The sequence below is a fragment of the Mus pahari genome, chromosome 10 (assembly GCF_900095145.1).
Source record: "Mus pahari chromosome 10, PAHARI_EIJ_v1.1, whole genome shotgun sequence".
Classification (NCBI taxonomy): domain Eukaryota; kingdom Metazoa; phylum Chordata; class Mammalia; order Rodentia; family Muridae; genus Mus; species Mus pahari.
Window position 1 is genome coordinate 36,075,691 of NC_034599.1, and position 22,441 is coordinate 36,098,131.

Consider the following 22,441-nt stretch of genomic DNA (forward strand, 5'->3'; position numbering starts at 1 on the left):
TTAACATATTTCAACCCTGATAACAGACCTGCTCAGGAGAGCATTACAGGGAGGAAGAGGGCTTCTTCTCCCTCAGAACGTTCAGGGTGGAAAAAAAACCAACCAACTGCGTTTCATCTAGATCAAACTCCCTTTATGAATATAGCAAATTGCCATGTCTTCAGCCGGAGGAAGTGATGGGAGATTATGTTGTTGGGTTAAATTAGTGAGTTTATTAATGGTTAGCAGTTCAAACCACCTTCTTCATCTGCAGGGAGTCTAGTGACTTCAGGATGCTCGGCCTGTTGGGTAGTTGTCATTTTCTGTTATTTTCACCTAATAACAGATGGTATGGGTGATGCGTGGAGCCAGAATTTATTTATTTATTCATTTACTTGCCTACTTACTTAGGGCAGTAGGATGAGCATTCTTTTGACTTACTTCCTGAAAGGCAGCATGGAGAAGGATCTGTCCATTCTTCTCTGCATCTGTCCATCTTGCAATGAGAGAGAAAGAGGTCAAGAGCAGGAAACTGTGTCTTCTGTAGGAAGAAGGACAGGATCTTGCCTTGGGCTAAGGTCCTATTCCCAGGCGGCTTACTCGCTGGTTACTTTCGGCTCTGCCTGACTGTGTCTGTGTCACTATAGTTCCGCCTGTAGAGCAGATGACTTGTGCCAGTCTCCAGGATAGTGGCTTCACAAACCAACCTGCTCTAGGACTTAAAGCTGCTCCGTTTGGGACGTAACTGCAGAGCCAGCTCATCTGGCTTGAGTAACTGTTGGGTCTCAAAGTTCAGACACAGCAACGCAAGGCCAGTGAGAACACATTTCCCCTTCTCTTCCCTACCATGTCCTCTCACAGTAGTCTGGCCCTTGAAGGGTTAATGGTGGCTCCAAGCATCCATCATCTGCAGTTACATTTTCCAAGAAGGATGTTTGAAGTCCAAAGTCCTCTTTGATCACTAAGTGTTTTCTGTGTCAGGCACGAGACAGGAACTTTGTACATTTGAGGCCATCTTGGGCCATGTGGCAAGATCCTGTCTCAAATATGTAAATAGCCAGTCAGTGGTGGTGCACACCTTTAATCCCAGCACTCGGAGGCAGAGGCAGGCAGATCTCTGAGTTCCAGGCCAGCCTGCTCTACAGATCCAGTTCCAGGACAGCCAGGGCTGCACAGAGAAACCCTGTCACAAAACAACAACAACAACGATGACAACAACAACAACCTCCTGAAATATGTAAATAAGCAAAAATATTTTCTAGAAATCTATCAAGAACAGTGTTGCTTTAAGTCATTGCATTTTTGTCACATTTATTCATACATCCATGGATGTAATAAATCTTAGGTGTAAAAACAGGTTGCCGCTGTGCTGAGCATGGACAGACAGCTCTTGTCATTATGCCAAAACCAACAGACTGCAAATTGTTACCTATGCACCATCTATATTACATTAAATGTCGCTCATAATCTGGAGGTGATTTACATTTTCAGAAGGACGTATGTGGTTTATAAGTGAATCTCACACTGCTTTATACAAGGAACTTGAAAATCATTAGATTCTGGTGTTCTGGGGAATGGTGCCAGGGAGGTCCTGTCCCCTCTCCTCCCACATAACACAGAGACCATTCTTTGTGATTAAGTTACATTTGAACAGAACTGGTTATATCAAGCTACAGAGACCCCATTATGACAACTTTCATCATCCCAGGAAACTTTTTATTTTTTTTTAAATTACATCTATTTATTTAGTGTGTGTGTGTGTGTGTGTGTGTGTGTGTGTGTGTGTGTGTGTGTGTGTGATGAGTGTGCCATGATACACATGTGGAGGTCAGAAGACAGCTTTCTAGTGTCCATTTTCTCCTTCCACCATGTGGGTCCCAGATCCTGAACTCAAATGTTCAGGATTGTGGCAGAGACCTTAACGTACTGAGCCATCTCGCCAGTCCAGGAAACATTTCCTTCTCACACAAAACTTCTACTAATATTTGTAGGATATCAGTTTTCCTCAAAATACATTTTAATGCTTGACATAAACTCTCAGACCCTAATTTGAATGTTCTATCTGTAAAATTATACCAGGAATTACTGGCATGTGAGAAATCGATAAATATAACTGTTTTCTTGGTACATTTCTTTGCAACACATGGAGATATACTCAATTGGATAATACAGGGGATTTAATAAACTAGATTCAAAGCTATGAGGGAAGCGAGAAGTTGCCCAGGATCCTTCAACACCCACTTAAACAGATGGAAGAATGAAGCAGATAAATTTCAGAACCAGAGAAAGAGAAAAACACCTGAGTTGCAACTAGATGTTGTAACTAGAGCTGAGGAAGGCAGTCAGTCCTGCTAATACTGGACATCTGGTATTTTCTGAAATCTGTTGTTACTTCACATTCTCTCCAGGGAGATGGAAAGGGGTCACACTGCTGTAGCCCAAAGCATCACTCTCCCAGGGCAAATGAAAGGTATTAAACACAGCTCCCACCACCTCATTCCTTTCTAAATGTCCCCCCGAAGTCATCTTACTACAGCAATAGAGGGGCCATGGCCTTGTGGCCAGGTAAATAAATAAATAAATAAATAAACAAAGAAATAAACAGATAAATCTTGGATTGCTATGCAGTGTCTATCCTTAGTTATTTCCATAAACTTGGCGTGAATGTTTTAAAGTGATAAGCAGGAGACCATGATCACCTCAACCACAGTATTCACGGTCCACCTCCCCTTTGAAAATGTCTGGTTGGTGCTCCACCAGGGTTCCCCTACCAGGTGTCAGTAGACTTTTCAGAAAAAAACGGATTCCAAATGCTTCCCTGAGTTTTCTGACACCAGCCACTGGGATTGAACTGAGGAACCCCGTCTTAGGAAATCCTAGCAGGGGGATTCTGACCACTGTGGCTCAGGACTTTTCTCCACTCTGCATGCTGCTGAGTTGTTGGCACATTCACTTGATTCCTGATAACGGGCCTGGAGAAATTGGGGGAGTCACCGGAGGCAACCTGTGCGAGGCTTCGCTGCAAACATGGACTCAAAATTGGCCAACATATGTTTAATCAACAACGATCAGCACCACTCTGAGGTTAAGAGTGCTTCCCCCTGTATTGTTTTAAAACTGCTGTTGGGGGGGCTGGTGAGATGGCTCAGTGGGTAAGAGCACCCGACTGCTCTTCCAAAGGTCCAGGGTTCAAATCCCAGCAACCACATGATGGCTCATAACCATCTGTAACAAGATCTGACTCCCTCTTCTGGTGTGTCTGAAGACAGCTATAGTGTACTTACATCTATTAAATAAATAAATCTTAAAAAAAAAAAAAACCCAAAAAACAAAAAAAAACTGCTGTTGGCCTGATGGATGACGGGCACAGAGATGCTACAAAACTATGAATGGCATGCCACGTCTAGATGTCTTTGCACACTGAAACTTCCTTGGAATGCAGGGTACCTGGCTCACTCCCTTTCAGCACCCTACAGGTACATTCTTCCCAAACAGTTCCATCAGGAAGACAAAGCAGGTGGCCATAGAGTGTGAGGAGGAACAAGTGGAGCTCCAGAGAGAGTGTGGGAGCCCCAGACTAAGAAGGAGCCAGTGATCCACATAGAGCTGCCCTTGCCCACACTCTCAGTTTGAATGGGTGAGAAGACTGGCACACAGCAGTGTCTGTACACCTATGTGCACGTCAAAGGCTTCCACACAGAGGGGCCACACATGTGAGGTAGCAGAGCCCATGTTTAAGGAGCAGACACTCAACATGGAGGAAGCGAAGACAGAAGTCCATGGAGTTGGAGCCTTTGCCAGAGAAGGACATCCTAAGGACAACGGGCAGTGGTGGAACTGGGAAGGTGACCTCCACGCAGGAACTGATAAATTGGCAAATACACTGGGGATACAGAAACATCTCTCAGAGGATGGAATTATGAATACAAAAGAGAGGACCCAACAATGATGATAACTCAAAAGCAATGGCAACCATCCCGAATCCTGGATTCTAAATGCCAGAGTCCATTGCAGACTCTCTTTGAGACTTCTTGTTATCTCCCCACAATCGGTCCTGCCTCTCTGGGATAGAGTTATAAGGCTGTGCCATTCTGTGGCCTTGCAGCCCATCCCCCTAAAAGCTGCAAGATAAATGTATGGTCCTATCCAGTACCTGGCTCCTTGTCATGTAGGCTGTGTCAGACCAAATCATACAGTGGAGAACTTGCCACCAGTCCACCAAAGCACAAAGGTTAGGAATCTGCTTTGTTCAAGTGATTTCTCCGAAGGCACACTCCTCCTTCCTTCAGGTCCCCCTGCCCTGTATTGTCCACAGTGGCTATCTTTTCTTCTTTTCAAGCTATCCTTAGTAATATATAAGAAAGTAAAACTCAACAGGCTTCTTTGAGAACCCAGGACAAGTGTTACTTGAACCTGATCTCAAAGAAACATTGGACAAAACCCAACTGAGAGCTGCTCTATGAAATAATTGCCCTGCATTGCAAACACCCAGGTTTTGAATTCAGAAACAGACAGATAAATAATTCCAAACAGACAGAGGTGAAGATGAAGTGAGAAGTCAGCTGGGGCCTTCAGGACATTTGGGACAATAGGAAAAGCTTGGTTGGTGTCCGCCTTAGTCACTGTTCTATTGCTATGAAGAGACATCATGACCAAGACAAGTCTTTAAAAGAAGGCCTTTAATTGAGGGCTTGCTAATAGTTTTAGAGGGTTAGTCCATTATCATCACAGTGGGAAGCAGGCAGACACCAGGCTAGAGCTGTAGCTGAGAGCTTTACATCTTGATCAATAGGCAGCAGGAAAAGAGAGAAGCAGGGCCTGGTTTGGGATTCCTCAAAGCCCATCACCAGTGACACTCCTTCTCCAACAAGGTCACATCTTCTAATCCTTCCCAAGCACTTCCACCAACTGGTGACCAAGCATTCAAACATATGAGCCTGAGGTGACCATCCTCATTCAAACCATCACAGCATCCAAGGACTGTGAGTGGAAGACAGTGATGCTGCTTTCCTGACTTAGAGGCTTGCTTTGCTGTGATAGTTGTCTTTCTTGGGGTAATCAGCAGGCTTAAGGGGTGTTGAGCATCAGGCTCATTCACTCTCAAATAATCGAAAGTCCTCTATTCTGTCTTTATATTTTGCTATAATTTTGTGATTGTTAAATGGAAAAAAATTATAAGAGGGATAGGACCAGGAAGAGCTGGTGTCTACAATAACACATTCATGATATAGATGTGTGTGTGTGTGTGTGTGTGTGTATGTATATATATATATATACACCAGGCTAGAGCTGTAGCTGAGAGCTTTACATCTTGATCAATAGGCAGCAGGAAAAGAGAGAAGCAGGGCCTGGTTTGGGATTCCTCAAAGCCCATCACCAGTGATATATATATATATATATATATATTTGTTGGTATACAGGGGTGGGTACAAGCAAGTATGTATGAGTGTGTTCATGGGTGTGTACAGCATGCACAGGTATGTACATGTAATACTTGCAAGCTGGTTTTCTTAGATCCAACTAATGAGAAATGTTTCATTTCTATGAAATCAGTTTGCTATATCGGGAGGCAGAGGCAGGTGGATATCTGAGTTCGAGGCCAGCCTGGTCTACAGAGTGAGTTCCAGGACAGCCAGGGCTACACAGAGAAACCCTGTCTCGAAAAAACCAAAAAAAAAATTTTTTTTTTCTTTCTTTTTTTTTTTCAAAAAGGACTTATCAATCATTTTCACACAGATAATCAGTGGGCATGACAGCCTCTGAAAAGACGCATTCTGGTCTTTATTAAAATTCTAAAAGCCATTCACAAATTCAACAGTCTGTCAACCAAACTCACGGTTTGCTTCTGTCCCTACTTTTGCCATGGTGTGATTAGGTTAAAAGTGGCCCGTCAGGTTGGTTCACGGCTAGTCAGGAAGCCTCATGGCAGTTGAACTCAGTTGAGAGTTGTGGATCTCTGGGGGCATCATGCCCACCGCATGCTGTGACATGCCACGTTTCTCTGTTGCCCAGCAGGCCTCTTCTGAGAGGCTGCCTTGAAAGTAGGCTCCTGATATCTCAGGTCTCCTTGGGGGTATTTCTCATGCTTAAGTTCTTCTTGATCAGAAGGAAAGATTTTAAACCAATTCAAACCGTTCCACTCCAGTCCCCGATCTAAAAAGCTGTTCCCTTCGAGGTCAGATGCTCACTGGTCATTTTGACCCTGATCCAAAAAGACTTAGCAGAGTTCTCCAGCTCTGAGGTAGTGTCAGACATAATAGGGTCTTTCTATGCTTTTCTTTCAGCCAGGAGCTTTCTGTCCATGGCTTGGTCCTCATGAGGCTGCCCTGGCTCAATGGACACTGTCTTGAATTGTACTCAATGGACATTTTATTTTTTCATGTCACAGTACTTATGATCCTTTCCAGGGCCTGATGCGGCTGCCCTGAAATCCTATCTTCTATTGCAGGGAACACTACACAATACTCTCCGGGACACGACTGTGCTTGCCTCCGAGCTTCCAGTGCTGGCCACTCTTCTTTGTTTTGGCTCCCGAGTATAACCGCGTGATGTAGTTCACGCAACGCCGAGGCTGGGGAGCTGAAAGAGAAACACAAGAAAGATGAGCTCTGAACACCATTACATCCGTGTATTTGAAGCTCCTCAGAGGTCCTGCTTTAGTTATAAAACCTAACCTAACAGTCTCGCATATGTGAATGTTCTAAATGCATTGTCGAGTCTTAGTGAAGAAGAAGAAGAAAAAAAAAGAGCTTACATTACATAAGCAATATGCTAACCACACAGAAATAAAATACTCAACTGCAGAAAACCACACATTGCCTTCAGCAAAATCGTGTAATAGAAAATAACAAGGCCTGTGGGGAACATTAGGTTGGGGCCGAACTCTCAAAGCCTGGAGCTGGAGATGACCCCAGACACTGATCTTTGGAAAGCCTAATACAATGTGGCTGCAGTGTTGGGTTCGAGACACCGAGGCAATGAGGATTATGCTAATTATCTTGACTGTCCACATGATTGGACTGACAAACATCTAGAAAGTTCAAGAAAGCACGGTTCTGGGGTTTTTTGTTGTTTCTAGTGAGGGTGACATGTACAGCCTGCGTGTGGCAAGCACCAACTGACAGGCAAGGGACAGTGGGAACAAAGGGAGAAAAAAATGAGGAAGCAAGTGGGTGAGCATGTGGGTTCTCGCTCTCCGCCCACTTCCTGGCTGCCATGATGCGAACTTCCGCATTCCACCATACTCTCCCCACCGCTGAAACCTTTGAAAGTAAGAGCTACTATAAAGCCGCCTTTCCTTTGTCCTTTGCTACAGCAGTGAAAAACAAACCAAACCTGACGAACACAGGACGAAAATGGAAATCTGAGCCCAGGAAAAAAAAATCCTTCTGCCTATGAAGATGGACGGCTCTCCCAGGTCTCCTTCTGCCAGCACAGGGAGCCCTGAGTGCAGGCGCCCATTCCAAGTTTTCTTAAAACGGAACCGCAAGGGCGTTCGCTTATTCGGTGCCTGAGGTGAGGGTTTTCCTTTCTCTGCTGAAGCTCACGATTTTTCCCATTGTTTTTACCTTCCCTTGCAGAGGGAACACACCACAGGCACCTACACAAATCATATGGCTACTGGTGCTTCACCCGCCAACAGAAACTGGGTAGTTTCCACATTTCCCCCATCATCTTGGCCACTGTGTCTCTTTTCCTACTAGAAGCCTGTTTCAGACTTGGAAGGTCAAAAACTTAACAAAAAGGCACAGGGTGTCTCGAGACTAGCTCCTCCTACAAAAACCCTCAGTCAAAGAAACAGAGCCAAGCCGCAGAGCTCAGGACATTTCTTGAAACGCCTGGCAGGTAGAATAAGTTAATTTGTGGAGAACACGTGGCAGGTAGAAGGTATAACATTTTTGCCATGCTTTTGACTCAATTTCTGCCTACTAGATTTAAAACAAAAACAAACAAACAAACAAAAGTATTACGTGTGTGTGTGTGTGTGTGTGTGTATGTGTGTGTATGTGTGTGTGCAGATCTGTACTCCAAACCATCAGCCCACAACTACACACTCTCCTTGCCCTTTAGAGAATTTTTTTAGCTTTTATTTTGCTGAAAGCATTGCATCAAAGTCATCCAAGACCCCAAATACTTCACTGAGGATTAATTAGGCCTTGAATTGATTTGTTCAATGAAAATTTATCAGACAGGCCATTTGTGCCAGGCTCCATGATAGACTTCAAGGATGGAGAAAGAGTTAGATTGTTTAGTGCCTGACCAAATGATGCACGGGGTGATATGGAAGGTGCGTTATTGACTGAGGTTTTGTGTAGATGCTGTTCATCTCAGGCCTAAGTGTGACAACAACATCAGAGCTGGTCTTCCTAAAGCAGAAGGCCTTTAACCATTTATGAATTTATCTTTAAAGGTAAACGTCCTTAGATACTATAAATCAAACAAAAACCTCTCAAATCCAATCAAACGTTGATTCTGTTCCCTCCCCACTTTTCCTGAGCTGATTCCACCGATGACCCTCACTATTTAAGCCTCAGGCCACACACTGCACTCACCCTGGCTGCTATTCTCCTGGGAAGATGTCTCCTCGTTGTTGGATCTTGATCTGTAACTTTCTAGAGCTTGCTCTGAAATTTCATTTTCTGCAAGAAAAGAAAAGTTAGGTTACTGATTTCTGATACCACAGACAGCATTTGACATGGATGAGAGCATGTCACTGCTGAGCCGTCATGTCCTGCTGGGCCTCATGCATTCATTAGCTCAATATGTCATCTTACAGTGTTTCCAGCGTACCCAAGGGTGCCGAAAGGGATGAGGTCAAAGGACAGCAGTATAGCAGCAGAAATTGTCCCTTCAGAAAGGGACAATTGCTACAGCCATAACAGAATGATAGTGGCCAGTTGTCGGTGAGAGGCTTTGAAATAACACTGTACCATTTGCCTCCTGCACAAATGGAACGTCAGGCCTTGTCTCAGCTTATTTATATGTATTTATTTTATGGTCAAATGATCATTTATTTGATTTGGTTAGTATACAAAGTATTGGGTCACCATTATGGCATTTTCATGCATATTGTGCTAGTCTGAATAAGAACGACCTAGCCGGGCGTGGTGGCGCATGCCTTTAATCCCAGCACTCGGGAGGCAGAGGCAGGCGGATTTCTGAGTTTGAGGCCAGCCTAGTCTACAGAGTGAGTTCCAGGACAGCCAGGGCTACACAGAGAAGCCCTGTCTCGAAAAGCCAAAAAAAAAAAAAAAAAAAAGAACGACCTGCATAGTTGTACTGGCTAGTTTTGTGTCAACTTGACACAGCTGGAGTTATCACAGAGAAAGGAGCTTTAGTTGGGGAAATGCCCCCATGAGATCCAGCTGTGGGGCATTTCCTCAATTAGTGATCAAGGGGGNNNGGCCCNTTGTGGGTGGNNCCATCNCTGGGCTGGTAGTCTTGGNTTCTATAAGAGAGCAGGCTGAGCAAGCCAGGGNAAGCAAGCCAGTAAAGAACATCCCTCCATGGCTTCTGCATCAGCTCCTGCTTTCCGACCTGCTTGAGTTCCAGTCCTGCATCCTTTGGTGATCAACAGCAGTATGGAAGTGTAAGCCTAATAAACCCTTTCCTCCCCAACTTGCTTCTTGGTCATGATGTTGTGCAGGAATAGAAACCCTGACTAAGACAATAGTCTTCACAAACTTGAATGCTCGGTCATCAAGGCTTGCAACAGTTTGGGAAGGATTGGAAGGCATGGCCTTGTTGGAGGAGGCATGTTTCCGATAGTGGGATCTGAGGTTTCAAAGGCCCTCACCAGGCCCAGTCTCTCTCCTGCTTCTCCCATCACACCCCCCTCTCCACCAGTAGATCAGCTCCAGCACCATGCCTGTCAGCCAGCTGCCACACTCCCCACCACAGCAATGATGGCCTAATCCTTTGAAACTGTAATCAAGTCCCCAGTTAAATGCTTTCTTCTATAAGTTGCCTTGGTCACAGCATCTCCTCACATATGTTTTGCTGTAGTTTTCTCGTGTGTACCACCCACAATCTCTCTATTACCCACCCCTTGGATCTCTTGTCTCCTTCCATCGTTCCTGCCAGGCTTCCTTCTGCTTTCACGGCATATGCATTCTCTGCATGTAAGAGGAAATACAAGCTATTCCCCTCCCCCTCCTTGCCCACTCTTGGTCACCCCCTTGGGTCTGTCCACAATGAGTTATCGCTCATCCAGATGAGCTCGTACTAAGCTTTCAAGGGTGATGCTTGTAAGTCAGAGATGTTCAAAGATGCAGTATTTCGAGTCATTACAAAGAACTGTCTGTTACCAGAGGTCTTGGGCCACAAGTAACTAAATCAACTTTCTCCAGCAGGTCTGTAAGCCAGGACATTTAAAACATTCTAACAGTTACAGTTTAAAAAAAAAGGGGGGGGGGTGAGGAGAAATCAATATCACAATATATTTTAGTTAAATGTTATACCCCAAATAGCATATTATGTTTGGGTAGCTTATAGAGACTCATGGCAAGTCAGGGGCTTGACAGCCATCCTGTGGATGTTGCAATGGACAGTATAGGGCTACATAATTAGTTGGGTCTGAAGAGAGAATTTCTTTAAAATTGGTTTCTAAGGTTTTGATTTCTATATGATGTATTGGGATCATATTCCCCACCACCATTGCCTTTTTCCATGCTGCCACCCACTCCTGCTGACCCTCTTTCCCCTCTTCTACTATCATGTCTTTTTGTGTGTTTGCAGCTCTTATACAGATGGTCACAGCTGCTATGTGGTCCTGATGCCAGCAGCCATGCCGCATCTGCAAGACAGAATTTTATGGCACCCTTTCCCCCTATCCTCGAACTTTTACAGTCTCCCAAACCTCATGAAGAAGGGCTTTCATCCTATACATGTTTATGAAACAAATTTATAGAATTATTCTGGACAACTTTGAAAGACCCGTCAAGCTCTGTTTTGTTTTGTTTTCAAAATTTATTTTATCTATATGAGTACACTGTACCTGTCTTCAGACGTACCAGAAGAGGGCATTGGATCCCATTACAAATGGCTGTGAGTCACCATGTAGTTGCTGGGAATTGAACTCAGGACCTCTGGGAGAGCAGTCAGTGCTTTGAACTGCTGAGCCATCTCTCCAGCCCTTGTCAAGCTCTGTTACGTGTTGAATGTATATATTTTAACAGGGATCTTCTATGCTAGCTAATTTTTAGTTTGATTTTTTTTATTACTATGTTATTATTATGACTGGTATTATTTTGGTTTTGATGGTAACTCTTTCATTAGAATGCTTAGGGGGGAAGTGATTGTTATCTTATGGATGAGTAAAGCTGAGCGCATTCTTAATACATCCAAAGGGCAGCAGATGTTTATCCATACCTAGAACATAAGGAATGCAGGGATCACCCGTCTCATAGGCTCACATAGCCCCAGCACCTGGAACAATACCTGGCATGCAGTGGGAAGGCTCACAGAGTGAATGGGTAAAACGGCTCATCCTTTTGTCAACAAGTGCATCCATACATAGTTCAACACCAACTCCCATAGCTTCTTCAGTTTCTGTCTGTCTGACACTTTTCCAAGCATGATCCCTGGATACCCACAGCCTGGGGTTTGTTAGAAAAGGAATGATTGCTTGTTGGTATGACACCCTGACTGGTCAGCTTGCGCAGCAGCTAAGAGAGGAGCTTTGGTCGGCAGTCTTTGCCTTTTGTCTAGTCAGCTGTTGGATTCATACAGACCTCACGGGGTTCTCTGTCCACTTACCCTTCTTCCATACCACATGTGCTTTACGCAGCTTCATGATGAAGAGCTGAACGATGATGAAGAGGATGAAAATGAGGAAGGACACCAGTGTGAGCAGCAGGATACCACTCTTCCTCCGGGCCAGTCCTGTATGCTGAGCACTGGCTTCTGTAAGGAGGAGAGAGCGTTAGGCAGCTTGGAGTTTGGTCATCGTGGAACGTGGTCGTTAGTTTTTTGTCTTTCTTTCTCTACTATTCTTCTTTTTTTGAGATAAGGTCTCATTATGCAGCCCTGGCCAGCCTGGAACTTGCTATGTAATCCAGGCAGGCCTTAAGTTCACAGGGACGAACTTGTTGTCTCGGCCTCCCTAGTGCTGGGGTTAAATGGCATGGGATACCACACCTGGCTGTGATGCTCAATTTTAATTGTCAGCCTGACAATGTATAGAATCGCCTGCAGACAGATGATCTCAGTGAGCGAGTGGCTAAATTGTGGTGGCCTGCGGGAATGTCTGGCAGACTCTTGACTACATGACTTGAATGGGAAGACCCAGCCCATTGTGGGTGGCACCATTCCCTCGGCTGGGTTCTGGACTGTATAAAAGCAAAGAAAGTGAGCTGAGGCACAGGCATGCATGCATTGATTCTCATTCTGCTCTCAAATGTGAATGAGACCAATTGGTTCAAGTTCCTGCCTTGACTTTCTCACAATTAAAGACTGTAACCTGGAACTGTAAGCCAAATAAGTCCCTTTTCCCTTCAAGCTGCTTTTGTGAGGATGTTTTAACATAGCAATGGGAGATGCCACACGCACACACTCACACACACCTATATCATTTCTCCAGTGCAGTATGTACCAAAAGGCAGCTCAGCCCGGAAGATGGGCCAAATTTACCCCAGAAGATATGCAATAAATATACTGTTTGATTCTCTTAGACAAGCAAACGGGCAATAGAGACAAAGCAATCCCATGGATGACTTGAAAAGTAGTTTTTTAAATGACATAGATATTTAGTTCTTTTTTTCATGTCTAGAGAAAGCACACAAGAAGAGACTTAAATTACAGTCTGGGAATTTTAAGTAGCTATGAGAAATGCTTGTTCAGCACAATGTAGCTCAGTATCCCAGGAGACTATTGAGGGGTTCGGTAAAAACTATCCAAATAAAACAAAATGCTGTGTACCTTGACTACATTAAATGCTGTCCTCATAAAGGCATTAGGGAGACACTGGATGAGCTCTTGAAAATCATTTTAAACTAGTATATAATTTTACCAAATGTCCTTCACCTCAGCCAACAGGTTCAGAATTAAGGAATGGTGGCTGTGTGGAGAACAGAGTGCTTGAACCAGCCTAGGACATAATCCCTCTGCCTTAAGAGATCGTTTTCTCTTTATACTAATACATACATTAAAAAGGCAAACAAAAGATATGCTAACTTTGAGAACCATGTGCACTTATAGAATGCTATATCTAGGAACCCAGAGACAAGTGTGGACCCTGAGGCTGCTTACATCAGGGAAGCTTTCAGTAGACTTCAGCCTTGGGAGAGAAGTAAGGCCATCAGGGTGAAGCTTCTTCTGCTGTGGAGTAGGAGGATAGACAGGGCGGGGCTGTTGAGACAGGATGATGCCTTCAGAGCATCGTGAAACATGCAGGGGCTTTCTAGATGCCGGGATACAGAGGTAGGTATCGGGGTTCACCTTATACAGAAGAAGGACTTATCTTGTATGTTGTAGATTATGGGAAGCCAGAAAGGTTCTCAGAACACCAGTGTGCAGGCAACAAGGCTGCTTCCATGGTACTAAGCCTGGACCAGAAGAAGAGCTGAAGCCACAGATGATTAGGGCCTATATTAAGGGAATGACTATGCTCATAGGCAATTCACCTGGAAGAGAAGACTCAAGAGTCATTGGTGGCTACTTGCGTGTGCATGTGTATGCATCTAGATCTGTATCTACACACAGAAACAAAGGGTTGCGGGTATACCACGCTTTGAACAAGTTATTTTGTGGATGAGGAGGCTACTTGTGTTTTTAGAAACGTTGAGCTTAGGGGAGAGGACATTTGACTAAAAGGTATAGAAAGAATAGAATGAAAGGGCTGGTGAGACGGCTCAGCAGGTAAGGGTGCTTGCTGCCAAGCCTGGTGACCTGAGTTTGATTCCTGGGACACACATCATGAAAGGGATGAACCAACCCCATAAATAAATAAATAAATAAATAATCATGTAATAGACTTCTAATAAATGGAACATGGAATGGAATTGAGACTGATGACCAGCAGAACACTCTGTAAATAGAAATATGGAACTCTTCCACGGATAGGCAGCAAGGAAGAACTCAGGAGCGCGTGAACTTTCTATGAGCAAAGGAGAGCTGGGCGGGATCTGCAGCTCAGAGGTCAATGCTTGCATAGCGTGCGTGAAATCTTGGGTTTAATTCCCAAATAAAAAATACAAAGACAAGGCGAAGCGGTGAAATTGAGAATGTAAGAACCCAGAGGAGGAGTAGAAGAGATGGCTCAGCAGTTAAGAGCACTGTGGAGGGTTAAGGAAGTCAGGAGACAACCAAGTCAAGATGGGGCAAGGTAGTGATTCACATTCCATAAGGGTAGAGGCTCAAGGAAAGCAAGGACTGAAAAGGCCCCAGGACACATGACCAGGAGGTCAAAATATCACATCTGTTCCAAATGCAGTAGGTTACACTCACCAGTGGACAAGCCAGGGGCTTGAGTGGCATGTTCTTTCTCGTCCTTGTCAGTCTCTGGTATACTGGAATTTTCCATCATTGAGACTAAGGTGAGAGTAAGACATGATACATACATATCACATATATGTGACTCATCCTATAATTCTTCCAGCTTGACCATCCCTCTAAACCTCCTGCTGACATTTACTTGTGATGTGATGGTGTGGACATGTGGACCTTTAAAAGACGTTTAGGTCCGGAAGGCTCCACCCACATGAAAAACTAACACTATTCCATGAGAACAAGTTCCTTTAACAAATATATTTATTCTATGTGAAAGGGTATTTTGTCCGTATGTATGTCTGAGTATTACAGTGATTGCCAAGTACCTGAGAAAGCCAGGAGAGTGTGTCAGATCCCCTGGAGTTACATTTGGTTGTGAGCCACCTGTGAGTGCCAGGAATCGAACCTGGGTCCTCCGAAAGAGCAGCCAGTGCTTTTCATTTATCTAGCCCAGACTGAGCCATTTATCTAGCACAGAACAAGTTCATTTAAGGAAGTAGCTTTGCTCTGTTTCTCTCTCTCTCTCTCTCTCTCTCTCTCTCTCTCTCTCTCTCTCTCTCTCTCTCTCTCTCATACCAGACAGGCCCTGGCTGGCTGTGGCTTCTTGATGGACAGACCTCGATTTGGGGGTCACCTTCTTTATCACCCCCCCGGCCCCCGTGTAGATCAGGCTGACCTTGAACTCACAGAGATCTTCCTGTCTCTGCCTCTTAAGTACTGGACTTAAAGGTGCCCGCCATCATGCCCAGCCTCCATCTTATTTTCTGGGTTCTCTCTCACAGGACCTGCTAGACTGGCTGCACAGGGAGCCTTGAGGCAGCAGCCACCTCTGTCTCCCCAGGGCTGAGGTTAATGTAGCTGCAGGCTCTTACACGGGTACTAGGGATCTGAACTCAGGACCTTGTGCTTGTGCAGGAGGCACTTTACCCACTGGGCTGTCCCCCTAGCCCCTGTGATAGGTTGTTTTAAACTATGGATACCCTACCATGCTGCAGAACACTAGAGATTTGTCCCCATCCCTAACTGCCCTTCAGCACTCATTATCCGACCTCCTTCCTCCCCCTTCCCCATCCCTCCCTCCTTCTGAGTGCCTACTACTAATAATTACAGTTCTATTCCCTTTTGCTTTTAGGTTAACATTTTTAGCTCTTACATATGAGGACAGGGACAGCATCTGGGGAGATATTTGGGTACGAAGGCGCGCTCGGCAAAGCTTTTAGTCACAGCAAAGCTTTTACTGTTCTGCTAGAGTCTCAACTGCCATTCTAGTCTGGATGTCTCGCTTTTAGAAACGGGAGGAATTGTGTGGTTTCTGTAGGTGAACTGGAGCAATAAGATAGCTTTTCTGGACTTTTGTTCTGCTTTTGCTTCCAAGTCCCTTTTCCTGGGCTGCAGGATTTTATCGGCGCACTGCACAGCGCCACTCTGTGGCCCTGAGGGGAATGAAGCCGCCAGTCCTCTAAAGAGAAATTATTAACAGTAACACAATTGCAGAAATTGAAAGCTGGAAAGAATTTTACAGACCATGTCTCTTAAATCCTACACTGGATATGAAAATGCGGAGCAGAAAATTGAGTTGTTCAGTTGTGGTGCCAGGCAATTTAAAAACAACCGGATTCTAAACACGTTTAAAAATATTGGGTTATTAAAGCAAGGATGTGGCTGCCCCACTTCATAATGTTTTCAATTTCCACCACTCTTCAAAGCAGAAACAAAAACACGCATGGTACATATTGTATTTTTTAGTGCAAAGAACTCCCAAACATCTACTTTTCAATATTATTCAGGACACAGTGTTTTGTTTTTGTTTTTGTTTTTGTTTTTAATGTGATCTGCTGCTCAAAACTATGAACATGATAATGACCCAAAAATATTTACCCTACCAGATGGAATTAACATGCAGGGGAGCCGGGCGTGGTGGCACACGCCTTTAATCCCAGCACTTGGGAGGCAGAGGCAGGCAGATTTCTGAGTTCGAGGCCAGCCTGGTCTACAGAGTGAGTTCCAGGACAGCCAGGGCTATACAGAGAAACCCTGTCTCGAAAAACAAAACAAGCAAGAAAGAGAACATGCAGGGATGCATACCTTCCTGAGGGAGGCTAACCATTATACTCAAAATACCAATAAAGTCACTCACTAATTCATTCATTCATTCATTCATTCACATGCCTACTTGTTCTGCATTTCCTGAGTACCCACTATTGCCACATACAGTGTTGCATGAAGTTAAACGAACTACACGACAATTTCACCAAAGTTAATTGATTCATTCTTAATATCTAAAATACAAGACTTTCTAAATCTTCTTATAGCTCAACCCTGTCAAAAGTGACCCAGGTTCTTAGTAACCAAGTGCCTTCAAATGTGCCTTCAAAGATGAGCGAGTTCATTGTTATTGACAATACTCCTGTCCCACGCTCTTACTCTCTGTTGGAAGGAAATCTTTACGTTAGGGACGATGTACACAGAAAACCAAGCACAAATCTTATCCTAAATGACTTCAGCCCTGATGTTATCTCAGAGAGAGTTCACATGCCACAGTCATATGCGCAGGTGTGTGTGTGTGTGTGTGTGTGTGTGTGTGTGTGTGCGCACGCGCGCGCGCGCGCACGCACGTGCATGTATACTTAAACATCTCGAGCTAAAGATCTCTGAGCTAATCAAGTCCTATGACACCAAGCTCATGAAATAAGAATTCTTGACCTGACTCTATCCAAGGACACCACAAAACCAGAACCAGTTAAACAGAGATCTATGTAATCTTCAGAAAAAATAAACCTAAAAAAAACCAGATAAAAGGCTGGGGACATGGTTTAGTGGGTAAAGTGTCCAGCATGCAGGTGTGAGCTCTTGAATTTTGTTACCGATAACTCACATGAAAGTCAGACACAGCAACACATGCCTGTAATCCCTGTACCAGGACTCAGAGACAAAAGGATTCAGACAGGCTACTGGCCAGCCAACCCAACTGAAATGGTGAGCTATGAGTTCAATAAGAGACCTTGTCTCAAAAAAATCAATCAACCAACCAACTAATCAACCAACCGACCGACCAGCCAGCCAATCAATCAGAAACAGGCAGAAGGAGTGATTGAGGAAAGAAATTCTTACATCAACCTCTGGTTTCCACACATGAATACAAGTGAGTGTACTCATAACGTATGCACATATGCATGAACATGAGTTTTTAAAAATATTCTTTAAACGTAGGCTTAAAGATGTGCAATCCCCACCCGGTTTTGAGGTTTCGGTGACTTTAGGACTCACCTGTACTTGTGGGCTGCTGGAGGGCTTGGGCAGAGAGAGAGCTCTGCTCAGGGGCATCCGAAGTTGTTTCTTGATCTGCAACTAAAAAGGGGGAAAAACAAAATTCTGCTACCACCGAGACCAGCTTTAGCCACATCGTGCTCAGTGTCACAGCACACAGGGCCTGCCTGCTACCTGCTCCTGAGGGTTGTGCTAAAACCTGGAGTCCAGCACTTTGTGTTTTGAATCTTTCCCCTGCTGCTTGCCCATCTGTGACCTGGCTGGAACACAGCACGCTGGGGCCCCTGTGTGCAAGGACACTTGGCAGTACCAGGCAAAGGGCATTTTTTCTGCACAAACCTACCGGTTTCTGTCTGTCCATCTGCATATGGATATTTTTCTATTTCCATAGGAAATGCACTTCCAAATCCTTGACCCATTTCTCCAGTTGTAGATTGAGCCGAATCTCAGTGCTACTGCCTGCATGATCCTTAGTGATTAAAAATGCTTAACTTACCCAAATACTTAATTTCTCTTATTGTGAGACACATTTGCTAGCTTTTACTTTGTGTGTGTCTCTCTCTCTGTGTGCACACATATGCGTAAGTATGTGCAGTAATAACTCCACAATGCTTGTTTACTAAGTGAGATGCTCACTAAATGTTATTCTGTAACAAAGAAATGTTAGTGGATATTTCCAGAGAATCAGCTTAGACCATATTCAGACGTCAACGAAAAGGCTGGCATCCAGGAAGCACATAAGTGTGTAAGTGTCTAACTGTGCCCATATGTGTCAACATACAATATGCGATAGGTGGGTATCCTTTCCTAAAATGTATGAATACTTCTCACTGCTCATTTAATCAAAGAATTTCTGTGGTTTAAAATGGTTATTTCAGTAATTATTTAAATACTTAAGTATGGGACTGGAGAGATGACTCAGCAGTTAAGAGCACTGACTGCTCTTCCAGAGGTCCAGAGCTCAATTCCCAGCAACCACATGGTGGCTCCCAACCATTTGAAATGGTATCTGATGCCCTCTTTTGGTGTGTCTGAAGACAGCTACAGTGTAATCCTATGTATATAATCTTTAAAAAATCTAAATACTTAAGCATTTAAGTAATTTAATAAGTAACTGTTGGTAAAAACTTTGAGGAAAACAAGGAGAATTACAGAAATACCATTAAAATATTTCAGAAGTTCTCTTTACCCATGACCATATCGTTTTGTTTTCTTTTTGAGACAAAGTCTTGCTGTCTCACTGGTGCTTGTAACATGGTTATTTTTCATAAAAGTATGCAATGTTTGTTTACATATAGTAGACTTACTATTTTAAAATAATTTAATCTTTTTTTTTTTGTTTGTTTGTTTGGTTGGTTGGTTTTCTTTTTTTTTTTGTTTGTTTTTTGTTTTTCGAGACAGGGTTTCTCTGTATAGCCCTGGCTGTCCTGGAACTCACTCTGTAGACCAGGCTGGCCTCGAACTCAGAAATCCGCCTGCCTCTGCCTCCTGAGTGCTGGGATTAAAGGCGTGCGCCACCACGCCCGGCTAATCGTGTATTTTTAATTTCTCAGTTTTAATTGCCAATAGGTAAATGTTATCAGAAACAGTTCAAATAGGTAAAAGTTCTTTGTGGTCCTCAGTTACGCTTAAGAGTGTGAAAGGTGAGCTGGGGAGATGACCCAGTAGGCAATGCCTGTTGCCTAAGTGTGGTGACCCGGGGCTGGTGAGGTGGCTCAGTGGGTAAGAGCACTGACTGCTCTTCCAGAAGTCCTGAGTTCAAATCCCAGCAACCACATGGTGGCTTATAACCAACTGTAATGAGATCTGATGCCCTCTTCTGGTGTGTCTGAAGACAGCAACAGTGTACTCACATATAATAATAAATAAATCTTTGGGCCAGGGCAAGCAAGGACTGAGTGAGCAGGGCCCACCAGAGTGAGCAGGGCTGACTGGAGCGAGCAGAGGTCCTAAATTCAATTCCCAACCATCACATGAAGGCTCACAACAACCATGTGCAGCGCTATGTATATTAGTACAGTATACTAATATACATAAAATAAATAAATCTTAAAAAAAAAAGACAAGTGTGGTGACCCGAGTTAGCATCCCCAGCACCACAAAAAACAAAACAAAACAAAACAGAATAACACAAGCCTGTTCTCTCAGGACCCAGAGGCAAAAGACCAGTGATCTCCAGGCTCAGAGAGAGACTGTCTCAAAAAGTAAGATTAGACAGTGACTGAGGAAGACATGTCAGCCTCTGGTCACACACACATTCACCTACATACACCTGCAGTGGCACACCATACATACACCCACATGAACACACATGTACACACACACACACACACACACACACACACACACACACACACAGAGTGTGCGAAGTGCTTATGTTGAAAACATTTGAGGACTGTGTCTCAGTGCTGAAAAACCCCACTCCCACATTAGTGATTTAATATTTTATAAAAAAAAATACAAAATGAATTTTTCTAACATGGTTGTAACATGGTTATTTTCCATAAAACCATGCAATGTTTGTTTATATATAGTAGACTTACTATTTTAAAATAACTTGACCGTATATTTTACATTTCTCAGTTTTAATTACTAACATGTAAATATTAGCAGAGCCAATTCAAATAGGACTAAATGTTCCTCATTTGGAATCCTGAACAGCTGAAACAAATTGGTCCCCAGACACCCTAATCTCTGCTCTGGTCTAGAAACATTGTATATTCCTAAGACTGACCTGTGTTCCCTGCATCCCAGCCAGAGGATGATGCAGCCGAAAGGGTGCAGAATGCTTACCTGCAAATGTGCTTTTAAGCAGTCTCGGCCAGTAATCGTGTTTTATTAAACTGATTGGGTGAACAAGATATCTGTGCAATCTTGTAGGGGTGGGTCTGATGCTAAGGTTCTGTTCCCCAATTGGTTCTTGATCTATCAGTAAAGATGCCATGGGCCAATTGCTGGGTGGAAGGAAAAGGAGGGACTTCTGGGTCCCCACAGGCAAGGGGCAGATGCAGGAGAGAGAAGAGGAGGAGTTCGTCATGCTTATGAGAGGAAAAAAAACCCAAAGCTACATGCAACACTGTCTGTGTGACTCAGCAAAGGAAAAAGACAACAGACAAATAGGTAGGAGCCAATAAGGGCTGACACTAATGGGCCACTTTGGATATTTCCTGGAGATCTGGCATGGCTAGAGAATTCATAGGTAGCTGTAATGGCTAATATCTGTTGTCAGTTCGACACACTTGGGAAGAGGGAGTGTCAAGTGGAGAATCCCTCCATTCAGATTGGCCTTCGGTGGCGTCTGTGGGGCACTGTCTTGATTGATGATTGACACGGGAAGGCTTAACTAAGGGTTGAGCTGTGCTGCCCCTTGGCAGATGGTTCTGGGTTCTGTCAGAAAGCAGGCTGTACAAGCCATGAGGAACAAGTCAGAGAGAAGCACTCCTCCATGGCTTCTCTTCAGTCCCTGCCTTCATGGTCCTGCCCTGAGTTCCCTCAGCGATGGCCTGTGACCTGAGAGCGAGAGCGGTATGATTAAATTAACCCTTGCCTCCCTTAAGTTGCTTTCCGTCAGCATTTTATCACAGCAACATGGAAGCAGACTAGGATGATATTGCGATATTACTCTACACTAAAGACAGCTAAACGTAACTGTTCTTCTTACCCAAGTCTTCAAACTGGAAGGGGGCAACCAGCTTCCTCCCTTGCAAGCCCCTGTGTTGGATAATGCAGTGCACAGTTGAGTTTTTGCCGTATGCACGGGCTACGAGCGTGCTGGTGGTGTTACATATTTTCCCGTCAGCTTCAAATTCATGGTGGAGTTCACCTACACAGCAATTTCAAGAGACAGGAAAGGTTATGGCTATGGAACTCGGTTGGATGGTTCTGTAAGCAGAACCGCAGTCTCACGCTCAGTCAGCTGCCTTGGGTGGGTTGGGCGTGGTCACAAGGACAAGCAGCATGCAGTGGATCAAGGAGCCTGGGCAAATTTCTACAAACACTTTACTACCGTGGGGAAATGATCGAAGCTTACAATGGTTGTACGAGAAGGGTAACTTAATGCCACAAAATACAAAGCTCCAAGAGTGTATGAAGGTTACATTAATGATGGAGTTCCTGCCGGACTGGAAGGCAGATCTAAGTCTTAAGGCTTTTCTGTTTAGAACTCCGTTTAATGCTCAGACTTCTTGACAATGCACAGTTCTTCACAGCATTAAAGGGCAGAGACAATTTGTACAGTTAGCAAGGGCAACATGTACTGAAACGTCAGCAAACAATATGGAAATGCTTCCCTCCAAATCACAATTAGTTTTCTGTTTCCAGAAAAGATAGGTTCCTTTTTTTTTTTTATAGTATGAAAAACATTTTTAATGTGGGGTTCAGGAAGTAGTTCAAACTGGCTTGGGACTCATGAGGTAGCTCAGCCTGGCCTCAAACACACGACCCTCTTGCCCCAACCTTCCAGACATTGGGATTGCATGTATAACCCACCACTCATTCGTCTCAGATAGTCTTTATTTGTCTCTCTGTGTGCAACACTGTGTCACACATATAAGTAAGGCTTTGTATGTTTAATTATGGACACTTTCCTGACTTATGCCTCAACTAGGACTTCTTACCCTTAAAATGTATAAAAGCACACACGTGCCCACTCATAGGTACGGACAATGGTCCTTCGTTCTAACTGCCTTCAGCACAGAATTGGATACAA

At 44.1% G+C, this 22,441-nt stretch overlaps 1 protein-coding gene across 2 annotated transcripts in view; it reads right to left on the reverse strand.

Annotated features, from left to right (window-relative positions):
* Nucleotides 1–5,718: 5,718 nt before the first annotated feature.
* Nucleotides 5,719–22,441, reverse strand: part of Crtam (cytotoxic and regulatory T cell molecule) — a 31,950-nt gene continuing 15,227 nt past the window's right edge. The window contains exons 5-10 of one of the 2 annotated variants that reach the window (XM_021207646.1): nt 21,395–21,556; nt 17,734–17,814; nt 14,425–14,508; nt 11,737–11,880; nt 8,532–8,618; nt 5,719–6,558 (exon numbers count right to left, since the gene is read on the reverse strand). In XM_021207646.1, coding sequence (XP_021063305.1) covers nt 6,434–6,558; nt 8,532–8,618; nt 11,737–11,880; nt 14,425–14,508; nt 17,734–17,814; nt 21,395–21,556 — 683 coding nt within the window. In that variant the 3' untranslated portion in view covers nt 5,719–6,433. Of the gene's footprint in view, nt 6,559–8,531; nt 8,619–11,736; nt 11,884–14,424; nt 14,509–17,733; nt 17,815–21,394; nt 21,557–22,441 lie in introns of both variants that reach the window. The other variant, XM_021207645.1, reaches the window with a different exon arrangement.